The sequence below is a fragment of the Enoplosus armatus genome, chromosome 20 (assembly GCF_043641665.1).
Source record: "Enoplosus armatus isolate fEnoArm2 chromosome 20, fEnoArm2.hap1, whole genome shotgun sequence".
In the NCBI taxonomy this organism is placed as follows: Eukaryota; Metazoa; Chordata; class Actinopteri; order Centrarchiformes; family Enoplosidae; genus Enoplosus; species Enoplosus armatus.
In genome coordinates this window covers 14548952-14563566 of record NC_092199.1, presented here as the reverse complement: position 1 = coordinate 14563566, position 14615 = coordinate 14548952, and the positions used below count along the sequence as shown (strand labels likewise).

The 14615-nt window shown below is 44.0% G+C and overlaps 1 protein-coding gene across 1 annotated transcript; it reads left to right on the top strand.

The window, feature by feature from the left end:
* The first annotated feature begins 2011 nt into the window (after nt 1-2011).
* On the top strand, nt 2012-14422 carry cdc42ep1a (CDC42 effector protein (Rho GTPase binding) 1a). The gene is made up of 4 exons (XM_070927257.1): nt 2012-2119; nt 7052-7163; nt 9395-10345; nt 12708-14422. The coding sequence occupies exons 3-4, from the start codon at nt 9874-9876 to the stop codon at nt 13433-13435; spliced, it is 1200 nt and encodes a 399-aa protein (XP_070783358.1). The 5' UTR covers nt 2012-2119; nt 7052-7163; nt 9395-9873; the 3' UTR covers nt 13436-14422.
* The last annotated feature ends 193 nt before the right edge of the window (nt 14423-14615 follow it).

Below are 14615 nucleotides of genomic sequence, written 5' to 3'. Positions count from 1 at the left end.
TTAGTCCTACTGACTACATCTGAAGGCACAGTCCTGAGTGGATCCTGATTGGCTGACAAGCACACCTGTTGTCCCAACAAACGCATGCAGGCTCCCTGGACCAATCAGCAACAAGTGAGTGCATGCTCCACCTGGTTTAGTCCAATCCTAGTCATTTTGAAAATGCTAAAACAGACAAACAACATGGATCATTCCCCAAAGTTTCATCAAAGTCTCATCAGTGTGAGATATTGTTCGTGAGAGGAAAGACGAGTGGAGGAATGAACTGATGGACAATGTGTAGACCATGAGGAAAACCTACTGATTGAACATGTTCTGGTTCAAATGTGTCCTGAATAGATATATTTTAGTAACACATTAGTGATGAGAACTTCTTCTAAAATCTTTGACAATGTGAGCAAACAGAGACCAACTTGAGTCTTGAGAGATGAGGAAGGGTGTTGTCTGAAACAGTGAGCCATGGTAGCTTCCCAGATTGTGTGTGATTGTGTTTACTTCCGCCTGCCTACGTGTGAGCTTGTAAGTGTGTGTGTGTGTGTGTGTGTGTGTGTGTGTGTGCGCTGCACCAGGGGTGTGGGAGCAGCAGGGGAGTGCTGAAGCACTAAGAGGTGGCATGTGGCTGCGGCGTGATCGGCCGTGGTGTACGCTGGCAGACTTACAGGCCACCTTGGAGCTTTAACGACAGACAGGCCCGTTAGAAGCCTTTGAGGACGGAGTGAGGATGCTTCTGTTCCTGTTGATAAGGCTTCGTTTCCTGTTGGACAGGTCAGCATGGGGCCATTGACATGTGCACTTTATGGGGCTACACCGCTGACGGCTGTTGTTCCCTGAGTGTTGGTTGAAGTTTTGCAGAAGTCAGTCATGGAGCAGTTAATTAAAGTGAAGTTTAAAGCTGAACCTGCTGAGATTTCAATGTAAAACTCTACTTACCTCATCAGCATAAACCTGAAAGTGGGTCTGGAAATCCCTCAGATGGAAATGCTATACTGTTTGCCCAAATGAAATCATCATGCATGGACACTTCTCAAAATGTGAGCGCAGTAAACAGCAGTTAGTAAGTCATTTGTCCAGTGACTCACTAGATGCAACTCTTTATCTGTTTTCCTTGAGTTGAATCATCACAAACATGAGCAGATGGACATTTCTTTCAGGGTTTCAAGGAATTTCAGTTCAGTTTCAAACATTGCCATGTTGTAAAGCTGATTCTGATTCTTTGGAGGCGCTGGTAGGCAGACTTTGTTACCCTTGGACAGAGCCAAGCTACCTAACCTGTTTCCCAGTCTTTATGCTAAGCTAAGCTAAGCTAAGCTAAGCATCTCCGAGCTGTAGTGTCTTAACTGTAAAACCTTGAGAGTGGTATCAATCTTTTCGTGTAACTCTCGGCAAGAAAGGAAAAAGCGTATTTTTCCAATACGTCAAACTATTCCTTTTAAAAGCACAACTGCTCATGTTAGCACCAACAGTTATCTTAAAAGAGCTAGTTTCATTTGTGTTAGCTTGAGGCACATAGAAGCTTTGGTAGATTTTTAAATTGAGTTACTTTAACATGTGGTCAGTCATTGGACATTAAGGCAAACATGAGTCATCATGAAACAATTTCATAATTGTGTGTTCCCCTCTAACAGTCAGCAGATACTCAGCTGTGTGTCAGTCTGATGATTAGCACTTGACAATGTTTTTTTTTTGAAAAGGTGAAAACACTTGATGGGGGGGGCAGCCTCAAAAAAGTGCACTTGATATGAGGGTCACGTTGCGGCGCCCCCGTGTTTGGCTGAAAGCACTGCCTCGTTTCTCTCCATGTTTACTTGTTGATTCAAATCGTGTTGTCGGGCCGCTTGACGTGTTGTAGCGAGACACCAAACCGAAGCGTCAAACACGAGGCCGTGTGGGGGCTCCCGGTGTGGCCCTCTCACGGACTCATTGGTATTTGATCCACGGCCCGCCCCTTTCCTCATCCTCCGCGCCGCGCCGCTCCACACACCCGGCGCACCAGCAGCGGGACAGTCCGCCTGCGCCACCGGCTCCCTCGGACCACGCGAACCTAAAACACATTTCTATTGGAAAGATAATTAAACAGGAGTCAACCGGTCTGCTACTCCCCGTGTCGCAGTTTCTTTAGGTGAGCTTATGTTGACTTTTATATTACATTGTTCCTCACATAGACACAGTGAGTCTGTTATACTCCGTCCCTTCTGCGCACGTATATTTTACACAATGTTCATGTTGAGACTTTTGAGTGTGTTTGCAGTAAATTAAGTGACTTTTCGGTGCATATCGAGACGTGCGATGTAGTTTTATGAATGGGGGTACTCAACATTTCCTGTAATATTCCTATGTGATTTGTATAACCATCCTATAAGAGTTTCTGTGATATTTGTATTGTGTCCTCAGATACTTATTACTGTTTGGAGAGGGAATAACTTTAAAGAGAAAGGACCTATCAATTAACTGTTCATTTTTATTACCTGCATATCATGTGATATATTAAATAATTAGCAATGCTGTTTTTTTCTACTAAAAAAACTATATATATACACATATATATATATATAATATATAATAGGCCAGTATAATAGGCCAGTTGAGAGAGAAAGTGTCCTGCTGATCAGAGAAAGAAAGCAAACATATTAGGTTCAGTTTCAGATAAGGTCCATCAAGACTTGTAAAACTGTGGACTGAATCCAAGCTGTTATCAGACTTGGCGTTAATGGTCATACTGTGTAATGCTGGTGGGTGAGTTGTTTTAGTGTTGTGAGAGTCTTTTCTCAGATGTCTGACATGAAACTTGAACCGCTCTGCAACATATTTATATTCAGCAGCTGCAGCATATCATTAGTATTTCCCCACTGCAACCACGGTCAGGATAAAGTCTTTGATTTTTATCACTCTGCCTTGTAATTACAGCAGTTAGATGACATAACCTGTTCATTTTCATACATGTCACTGAAGTGACCAAGATGTTCTCTGAATCGGTGGAACATGACATGGTGAAGTTGAAGTTGGTGGCCTTGAGGCTTTTTAATTATGGAGGCAAACAGGCAGCACAGTGTTGGACTCATTACACGTTGGGGACAGTGGCCCTCTGACCCCTGCAGCCTGCCAGCAGGCCTCGAGGGAGGCCACCATGTGAAATACCACACACACACACACACACACACACACTGATGGAAGGGCTTGTTGGCCCACTAAAGCCTGTCAATAAACAAACATGCACACAGTGGTGATCAATGAAAGGCCAGCCTGCATCAGTGATAATGACACAAAATCCAATAAAACGTGCACGGATGAATTTAGTCTCACTGTGGATCTGTACAGTGTGTGACTTTTTCATGTTTAACTGGAACTGTAATTTCCCCAGTTAGTCTCCCCAGTGTAGGCGTACAGTATATTATTGAGTACATACTCTGATATTTCTTTGTCGGCCTCCTGTATGCCCTCAGCCAGCAGCAGATGATTAACACATGCATGTAATATGTTTCCTGTACATCCCCCTCATATGAGTCGCAGTAATGATACGGGGCTTTTCAAAGCATTTGATTCACTAAATGAGTACAGATGTTCCCTGTGGTTTTTTTCCTGCTATTCCTCATATTTTTTTTTTAACCTGAGTTCTACATTCCTTTGAGGAGGACCCTTTGTGACCTTTGGGTGTCATTGACGCAACCAACCAGGAAAGGGTCAGTAGCAGAGGTGCGAACTCTGAATCCGGCTGCTGTATTTGTTTTCACACCATAGATTCCCTGGCTTTTTTTTTCTTTTTCTTTTTTGCCACACATGGTGATGTTGGGAAAACTGCTCTGCCACGATCTGTCGTCACCAAATGGTCACAACTCATTCATCCAACAACATGAACTTTTCAGATAACGATTGATGTGTGACGACTGTAATGTTTCCCCCGCTCTGGCAGGTCTCCACCCCCCCCCTGAAACTATACAATGTGAAACAATATTTTGTGCTGTTGGTGTAAGTGATAAGAACATAGACAAACAACAGAATCAGTTGGTCCAAGGCTTCGTGTTGAGGGATAGTAGCTAAGTACCATTATTCAAGAGCAAATTTAAACTTAACTTTTAGTCTTTTTTTAAAACTCAAAATCGTGCCAGCTGCTTGCAATCACTCGAAATGGCAAATGCAAAACATTGAACATGGAGCACCATCAGGGCGTCTGTCTTAGAGCCTGACAGACACTTAACTTTTGAGGCACATTTGAGAGTTGAAAAAAATATGGTAACAAAATATCACCTGATATCCGTTTTTTAACATAAATAAGTAAAACAATTTGTGACAAGGATCTCTTACATTTGGTAAAAGCAAGGGTTTGACATGTTGGAAAATAACGTTTGTTTGCTTTCTTTCTGAAAGTTAGAAGAGAAGATCAACGCCGCTCTCATGTCTGTACTGTAAATATGAAGCTACAGCCAAGAGAGTTAGCTTAGCCTAGCACAAAGACTGGAAGCGGTAGGAAACGGGTAGCTTGGTTCTGTCCAAAGGTAACAAAATCCGTCTGCGGACACCTCTAAAAAAATACTTTAGGACGTCTAAAGCTCACTGATTAAACCTTCATATCTCTATCTATTTCCAGCCTTTGTACTAAGCTAACCAGCTGCTAACTCTAACTTCATATTCATCGTACAGATATAAGAGTGGTATCTATCTTCTCATCACCTTTCAGCAAGAAAGAGTATTTTCCAAAATGTCACTCTTCCTTTAAAGACTTGTGACCAGGGTACATACAAAGCTGGACTTGCCACTGCTCTCTGGTGGATAAACTATGTAAGGGTGATACTGTTATTAAATGATATTAAACATATCTTCGGTATTCCAGTATTGCAATATTGTTTCTGTTGGCCGACATATACAATGATGCACATGTGTCAGTCTGGCTGCAGTGTCTATGTATGCTCTCATCGCTTGACAGGTAAACTGGCCGTTTTAAAACCCTAACCCTAACCTGTAATATGCCAAGTATCAAAGGAAGACGGAGGGAATGTGCGTGTGTGAGTGGATGAAAGGGAGAAGAAAAGAAAAAAAGTTTGTGTATGAGCACAGAAGAGATAGAAACTGAAAGAGAGAGGCAACAAAGAGGGCAAATTGGGACTGCCAGCTCCAGCAGATGCAGGAAGCAGAGAGCCTCGGAGAGTATGGATATTTGTCGAAGCATGAAAATGTTTTCTTGGCTGAGGAGGAAGTGTAGCCGTGTTTTGCTTGGATTCAGGCTGAGCATGGATGGCGAAAATAGGAACGTAATTGAAAGTCAGTAGGTGAGCCTAAAAAATGTGGCCTTATCTTGTATGTTTGTTCACCTGGTTAGCGGGGTTAGTGAGTGAAGGACATGAGAGGAGAGGGAGAGAGAAGGGAGGGGGAGGCCCGAGATGAAACACAAAGTCCGTCGCTGATTCTACTCAAGACAAACTATAGCAGAGTAAACACTTCTGAGTTAAAGTCATCAGAAGTAGAGATTAATGGGTGTGTGTGTGTGTGTGTGTGGGCCCAACAGCTGTTTCAGCCTTCTTAAGTCAGTCAAGACACTCAAAGAGAAGCAAGAAGAAGAAGAGATGAAAGGGAAAGAAGAAGAAGAAGAAACAAAACAGGGACAGAAAAAGAGAGGAAAAAAGAGGGAAAGAGAAGGAGCAGAGGAGGAATAAACAAAGAGAGGAAAAGACTCAGAATGAGTGTAAAGACAAAAGAAGGAGGGACAATTAAAGAGAGGAAAATAAACAATGCAAGAATGGAAAGGAAATGAGAGGGAAAGAATTGAGATGCAGAAAGAGAAAGAAAAAGTGAGGATAGAGGAGGAGAGCGAATGAAAGAAAAGAATAAAGATGGTTCAGACCGAAACGTGGTTTCAATCAGCGCTGAGGTCGAGAAGAAGGATGTTTGATGGTCGTAATTGAGAGAAAGAAACTCCACCGACCGATGCTCTGCTCAGGAATGTGTTCGCGCGCACACACACACACACACACACACACACACACACACACACACACACACACACACGGCTCCTATTAGACTGTGGTTACTCTGGTTTATATCCAGCAAAGCCACCTCAAGCAAATACTGTACATAGTGACATGGAAATATTTTATTGAGCCTGTCTGTGATGTATGAATGCACCGAAATCCCCTGAATGGTGACTTGCCCAAAGAAAGCAGCTCAAAGCTGCTGCAGAAAGTCGAACTGAGCAGAAGTTTTAATGCAAAAATGCTCTGATTTGATCACAAACTGGGGCTGTGACGGGAAAGAGTTTTTCCACCAACACTGATTGAGTCTGGCCTACTGATGCGTCTGGAGATTTCTGTTCAGATTTGTCTGAACAGCATTGAAACAGCTTACAATCATTATCTGACACAGTGCTTCAGACTACTAGTGGCTTTGTGTGGCGCTATGAGTTAAATGCTAATGCCAGCCTGCTAAAATGCTCACAATGACAATGCTAACATGCTGATGTTTAGCAGGTGTAAAGTTTACTTAGTTTAATGTGATAGCGTGATAACATTTGATAATTATCACTAAATAGCTGAGGCTGATGGGAATGTCATTAGTGTTGCAGGTGCTGATGATGGTGCTAGAGGAAAAGCTGAGGGATCAGCAAAATGATTACAACTCATCCTGAGTGGAAAGTTAACGTGTGTACCAGATTTCCTGGCAATGCATCCAGCAGTTGTCGAGACATTTCAGGATAAATGTTGGCATGGTGGTTATCAGTATTATCAAAGATGACCAATCGGATTATAGGTGTTCCTAAACTGCATATTTCTTCCTCAGCCTGTATTTTTCTTCCTTCTATCATTCTGCCCTCCTCCCCTCACATCTCGTTCCCCCTCGTTTCCTCTCCTCATCTGACCTTTTCTCTTCGCGTCCTTTCTGTCAGCGTCCTCTCCTGTCCGATTTGCCGGCCTCCCCCTTCACTCCTTTTTGTGGAAATTGAACTTTTTTTTCTCCGTCCCCTGCTTCCTTCCATCACTTCTCACCCTGCCTCGCTTCAGTTATGAATTGACTCCCTCCCTCCCTCCCTCAAACTCATTTTGTATTTTATTTCCTTCTCTGACAGAAATCAGAACCTGTGGAGGAGCCCACCAGGGTGGGAGCAGCCAGGCCTTGGCAGAAAAGAGGCACCCTGCGGGGGATAACGGAGGAGATGAACGATTAGAGGATAATCCAGGGTACGTCCAAGTACCTCCTGTCGAGAGGTTCCCCATTCTTTTCTGACATCCAAGACACAGGCAGGCAGGCTGCTTCTGGGATTATAGCATCAATCACTAATCATTTTAAAGACTCAAAATACGAGTTTTTTCGTCCTTGTGGTGCTTTTGAGGCCATTTTTTCTGACGCCCGAGGGTGCCGGCTGCTGTTATTTGTGTAACTCAGCAAACAGAGGAGCAAGTGCAAAGAAGGATCACAGAGAGGAGGGAAGGAGACTTCAGTAGGATGGAAGCATATGTGCAGATAAAATGAGCTTTGCCCGGAGGGTCCAGATACATTAGAGGAGTCGGAGGGAGCGACCCCCTTTGAGCTGTGGTCAAAGGTCTTTAACGGGATTACAGGCAAAGACAAAACACCAGAGCTTTCTGTAAGCACACAGCCAGAGTAATTAACGGCCCCATGTGTATTCCCGTAATACCGTAGGATATCAATTAGACTGAGATTTTTCTTGTTCAACCTTGGTGGAGCAAGGGAAACGTTTTCCCTTATTGGGATAGTGCCATTGTGTCTGTGACTGCTGTCACTGGGTCGTTGTAATCAGAGACGTGGCCTGTCGCTTCGGCTGGTTCATGGGAACGTGCACAAGGTCCCTGCAGGCTCACGCCGTATTAGATCCGACATCACACCTCGGCATACTGGTCCCTGGCGTCCCTTTCTGAGCCTTGATATGGCTCTGCTCAGTGTTGGTATGTGGCGTGTTTCCTCCCTCTCCGCTCCCAAATGCCCCTCTTAAAACGCCAGCCAGGGGAAGTGGAGCGGAGGGCCTGGGACTGCGGTCAGTAGCAAATTAGAAGGGCTGCCTTGGACCTGACGCAATCCCCATCTCTCGAACCATAGCAGGTCATTAATGAAGCCAGACGGGGCTGAGCATGCGTGGGAGGCCCGCCGACATTTAGCTGCTGCAGTGGAAAGCTTTTAAAGAGAACCAGAGGTCCTTGTCAGGGCTGCCTTGTGCTATCAAAATATTTTAGAAGTGGATATCCATTACTCTGCTGGCAAAGAACAACACACGAGAAAAGGCCAAGTTTTTGTCTGCCTTCATTACAGACTTAGACTTATGGAGGTATGGAGCTCCAAAACCGACAAAAGGCAGTAAAAGTCTGTCAGTCAAGAAAAAATATAACTGAATACATCAATTGATAATACGATTAGTCCAATAATTAAAATGGAGAGAAACTGCAACTAATGCTGCAGCTAATGAAAGATAATATTGTTAGTATATCCGATGTTAGTTAGCCTACTTTGTTAGCGTTAGCTTGCCGGCCAAAATGTTCGCTTCAGCTAGCTGAAAAGGCTGGTGCACATTGTTTATTTATTGTTTATTTATGTGATCCTAAACACACACAGACAATAAAGTAGCTGAGGAAAATAGGAGACCTAAAAAGTTGAAAAATAAAGTCTGAAAGATAATACAATTAATGAAGTTTTCATTTATTTCATCAACATATTGCAGGCGAAAGAGAAAAATACTTACAAATAATAAGCTTTTCACTTTTTTTTACCAACTGATTGGAAAAAGCAAAGTACAAAGCTTTATATTACTTTTCACACTCCATTTTCCATTAAGTATAATTCATTAATGTATTACATTTTTGAGTCATCTGAAAATCTTTTGCTGCCTTTCGACTGTGTCGGGGCTCCATACACAAGTGGTACAGCAGTGCTCTTCTTATCATTATCTCTTCCTATCTCGCTGAGCATACTTTGCCTGTTTATAAACAAATTTAAGCCTGTTGAAGGAGGGCTGCTGCTCAGTTTTAAAAGCATGATCAGTCTTTTCAGTGAAATGCAGAATGAACTTTGTGTAACCTTCACGCCAGACAAAGCAGGACAAAATGGAAGCCGGAATTCCCTGAAAGTCCACCCATTTTATGGATAAGAAGCAGACTTTGGTTTGTTGCACAGAGGAGTGACTGTGGTCTAAATTTAGATGGTTCCAGACCAGCGGACCTTTGGAACGCGGAACCCTAAAAACCTGCGGAAAGACATATCTATCCAAAAAGCAGTGAGGTTACTTTACAACTACATACAGCGTTCAGAATAGGAAGGCACAGTGGTCTCTCGCTGAATCTCAACTTCCACAGAATAAACTGCAACTGTCGTCCATTTCTCACAACATCCCTCAAAATCAAATACACCCCTGCCTACATTTTAAAGATAGATGTTTTTTCCCTGTTTTCACTCTCAATAGATGGTTCCATGGTGCGACCGCAGAGCTGTTTGCAGCTGGATGCGGACCTATTTCTGAGCTGATGTCGACAAAGCCAAAGCCCAAGGCAAGCGGGGGAAACCAGGCGACCTGACCACACTCCAACAGGCCCGGGTGCTTCCAGGAACACAACTGCACAGTGTTCTCCTCAATTTATGTCCGTTTAATTCAGCCAGCTATGCATAACGACGAGCTACAAAGAGTGGGACAGAGTTTGGCGTGCACATGATAAACAGAGATAATATTCCAGTGAACTATTTGGCGCTGCAGGCCTGGAGTTTAACTTTTCAGCCTTAGAAATTACACGCTTTCAAGATCTTGGAGTGACCTTTCAGAGCAGTTTTTTAGGTCCATACTTTGGACTGCTGAATCTAAGAGGAGACTCAGTGGGATCAAAGGCAATTCAGGACATTTTTCTGGTTGATTTTCAAGAAATATTGAGCCATACAACTCTTGTGACCATGAATCTTCAGGAAAAGCTGTCAGGCCTGAAAGGTCTGGTCTCACACTCCCATAGCAAGCGCCGCTTTAAAGGCGACCTCACATTGGACATGATCAGCCCTCCCCTGGGCGACTTCCGCCACACCATGCATGTGGGCCGCGGCGGCGATGTGTTCGGGGACACCTCCTTCCTCAGCAACCACGGCGGGACAGCCAACGGGAACAACGGGGAAACGGATTCTGTCTCCACCCCTGACAACAAGATCGGAGCGTTCTTCTCCAGGACGCTCCGTCAAATCAGGAGGGGCTCTGACAACCGACCCAGAGCAGAATCCAAGGACCTGTCGCCGCCACCTCCCACCATTTCTCCCATCATCAAGAACGCCGTCTCCCTCCCCAGGCTGGATGTGGATATGCCTAATGGGAGTCCCACCACCAAACAGCTCTTCCCCAGTTCTCAAAGCACGCCGGAGGAGATGAAAAGCTCTTATGGTGAGTATGGTGATATTATTTTCTGAGAGCTGCTATGATACAATAATATTTTGAACAGTGTGTGTGTGTGTGTGTGTGTGTGTGTGTGTGTGTGTGTGTGAGTGAAAAGGGTCACTCATAGTGACAAACCCACAGAACTATTACCAGCTTTCCCTCAGTTCTAGAGAGACTTTTAGCGTCTTTAAACTAATCGTTTTGGTTTTCTAGCCTTAACTATACTGTTTGGGTTCACTCTCATTTCTAGATGCAGCAGGCAGTTGTTTTCAGCAAAGAAGCTCAGATAAACCCACTGTGTGCTACCTGCCCAGCACTAAATGACAGGCAAAGTTAATGACCAGACTACCAACCCATCTGTTACAAGTTACCCAAGATGCATTGTGTATTTTCGCTGGAAAAGTTCTCGACATGATGTCAAGTCATCTATTATAGCCCAGTCATTCAAGGATTAAGAAAAGTACCACCACCAAATCCCATAATGGTCCCTAAGATTACTGGTAGATGCTTCCCCTAAATTAAATGGCACTGTTGCTAAACAAAATGGGCAAAGGTCAAATTAGTTAACCAGTGTTAACTGGAAACTGCAGAGAAGTGGCAACCATCTGTAGAGGTCCAGGGAAACTCGTCCATCAGTTCTACCCAGTAATCGAGGCAGATTTGCTCCAGATGTCCTTATGAATCACCTTGGCTCATTATCAGCGGCGCTCGCACTGATAACACACAGAAATCCAGACAGAGCTGGCAGCAAGCTGTCTGAGAGGCTGTTTGTGTGACCCACATTAACACCACACTCATGGCTCATACTGTCTGACCTCCCCTGTGTCTGTGTGTGTGTGTGTGTGTGTGTGTGTGTGTGTGTGTGTGTCTGAAGGTGGTTAGGTGAATGTAAATGCAACACAGAGGAAAGTTCTTCTCCACACGGCAGTCAAAGAAACAGTTTGACATTTTAGGAAATACGCACGTCTTGATGAGAAGATTTGATACCGCTCAGCCAGGAGACGGCTAGCTTAGCTTAGCATAGCTCTGTACCCCGTCAAACCACAACTTGTCATTTTTACACTTCGGTTTTTGTAGAGAGAGAATCAATACATAACCTCTTAATTGCTGGACTTTAGGGGTGCTGGTAGCCAAATGTAGTTAACTTTGGACAGAGCCAAGCTAGCTGTTCCCCCCTGCTTCCAGTCTTTATGCTAAGCTAAGCTAACCGCATTCTGGCTCCAGCTTCACATCCAACATACTGACATGTGAGTGGTTTTGATCTTCTCATCTCACACTCGATAAGAAACCGAATGAGAGTATTTACCAAAATGTCAAACTATTCTTTTAAATTATCTGAAAGTGATCAAAATATATGATCCTTGAAATATGATTACATTTTGGATGATCTAGTAAGTGTAAGAGAGAACATTTTAAGTACCCAATTCTATCTGTTGTGCTGTTTTTTATCGAACATCTTCACAGTCTCTGTGATCAGAAATCACACTGTAACACACAGTTTACTTTTGTAGTGATAGCTGAAGCTACTTTACTCCACAGTAAGTATCCATTATGACACGAGTGGGAGAGTCTGCATGTTTTTATCCAACCAAATCCTCCATAAGTTGGTTTCACTGATTGCTTCTTTCTTACTCTCTGGTTAAAGTGTGTTAGTCTGTGAAATCAGACGCTGTTTTCTTTGTTTGGAATGAAAAACCTCCTGGCTCTTGGCCCTATACGGCTGGCATTGAGAGATGCCGTGGTAATTCTACCCGTTTGGGTCATGAAGGCAACGGCGTGTGAGTGTGTGACTTGTTAAGTGATCTGACAGGGTCGGGCAGATGATTCACTGTTCACAGAGCAGAACAACTCAGCACTTAACAGGCTGCAGTCATTATCACACAGCATGTTCTCAGATGGGTTTACACTGCCCCCTTATGGAATTGTATTATAGTGTTTGAGACATAAGTTATATATATCCGTACACACTTAAAGGAAAAGTTAGATAGTCAGATGAGAAGATCAATACCACCTTCACGTCATGTTTTTGTATAATTAAACAAGCAAGATATAACATGTTAGTTATTGAACCGTAGATGTACCGGTAGACGTTTCTTTACCTTTGGACAGAACCCGGCTAGCTGCTTCCTGTCTTGATGCTAAGCTAAGTGTCACGTGGCGGTTGCTTCATACTTAACGGTCAGATACGAAAGTGGTAATGAGCTTCTCATCCTCAACTTTCACCAAGAAGGCAAACAAGCGTATTTCCCAAAATGTCGATCTACACCTACAAAGTCAAAAGACACAGTCGAAAAAGTACAAGACAAACCACTCAGACAAGATTCCTCCTAGTGAATTTCATGTATTGATATCTGTGTCTTCTCCTCAGGTGTGGAGTCTGGTTTCGTCACTCTGCCTCGTCTCTCCCGCTCTGAGCGTCAGCAGCCTTCCATCTCCCTCCCCACCTCCTGCTCCCCCAACATCCACCGCGGCTCTCTGACCGACCCTACTGACGCCATCTTGTCCACCTGCTCCGCCTCCATTGTGACCTCTGATCCCAAACCCACCACCACGGCCTACTCCGACTCCCTTCCCTCCCTCACCTCCCTGGACACCTTCACCTTTGACCTCGGCCCCTCCCTCATGAGCGAGGTGTTCGGCCTGATTGACGGCCACCCAGAAGATCATGGCCACGCCTGGGAGGGGGAGGAGGCTGGGTCAGCGTGCGGGCTGACCAATGAGGGATCAGAGATGGACTCTGCTACTATCTCGTACGTGGATTCCCTGCTGAGGGAGGACTGCGGGGGCAGGAAGAGCCCGCACGGGGCCGAATGGGAAGAGGAGGAGGGGAGCGCGATGGAGGTGAACGGAGTTGGGCTTTCTGTCAAAGTACCTGATGTGGTGATGGGGTCTCCTGAGCGAGTGAGGCTGGGGATGGGGATGGAGAGTGAGCGGTTCCAGAGTGCTACAGATGTGCTCGCGCGCCACTATGGCGTTGGCCTCTTAAAGGGACAGAGCAGGATGGAGGTTGCAGATTCGGAGATGATGATCATCAGCCAGCCCACGAAGAATATGTCCTACAGTTACATGGACGACGAGGATGAAATCAAAGTCTGAGCTGAGCAAATGTTTTGATCATTTTTCTGTTCAGTTCCAATCAAGTCAATCTTCCAAAATCTTTTTATGGTCAACGAGGCTGGCTCTTTTGACAGGATTCCCACTAAAACTACAAAGTGAATCCAGTACCCTTAATATTGGATCCTTTACTTTTTATGCAATCGTGCTTCAAGGATGTACAGTTTTGATGCAGAACCTTTGCTGAATGTATCTAAGAAGGAGTGAAAGACGTGATGCTGCATGTTTCCAAGCTCAGCACACGAGGGGAGAGCGCTTTATTCAAAAAGCCACGACTTAAAAAGGACTGAAACAAAGAAGAGGTGTGGAAAGGGAGAATGTGGTTGATCGTCTCAAAAGGAACCACCAACATGACTCAATGTAGAAGTTACTAAGCCTGTCATTGACTTTATACTTTACACACTTCCTCACACACACTCGGTGAGAGTCCCGGTCACTAATGCGAGCGCAGAGAGGAAGTGGAGATTGGAAAAATAGATGTAATCTTTCTACAACCTTCTGGCTTCACTGCAATCTCTTGTCAACTTTTCACTCAGGAAAACACTACCAGGAACCAAAAAGGGAAGGGAAATAAGAGATCTGGAATCTCAGGCCTCATTAGACAAATCAGAGAAATACAAACATCTCAGTTATTAAACTACATGGATTGAGGGAATATGACAAGTATTACCGGTATTTGCTTGTTGCAACTAAAGCCTGAACCATTTAACTGCTCATTTTATGCTGCAGACCTTCTATATAGATACTCCGTGCACCTTTTATGATTATGAAGTCCGACTCCTGTATTGCTTTTTATAGAAGAATTGTCATTTATATGTTCTTTTATACAACTGACCTCCTATAAATATGTACTTACAGTATGAGCACCTGCAGTACATATTGCAATTCACATCCATATGCTGCAGTCAATACCAATGATATACTATGATGATATAAATTGACAATAAAGAAGTTTTTAGTAGAAATGCATTTATTTACATAGTTTTTCTGGTTTAATATTTAAGGTTGGTTTAAAGGGATATTCCACCCAAAATCCTCAAAGGTAGACCTGAAGGGTGGTTGGAACATGTTTATTATTTCCACAGCTGCTGTCCTCCGTGAAAAGCAGACTCGGGGTATCATTTAACAACTGGAAAATTGAACCTCAGTTCAGCCTCAAGGT

Coding starts and splice junctions, on each gene's coding strand:
- cdc42ep1a (XM_070927257.1), top strand. CDS start 9,874: ATGAATCTTCAGGAAAAGCTGTCAGGCCTGAAAGGTCTGGTCTCACAC. Junction 10,346..12,707: donor GGAGATGAAAAGCTCTTATG/GTGAGTATGGTG, acceptor TCTTCTCCTCAG/GTGTGGAGTCTGGTTTCGTC.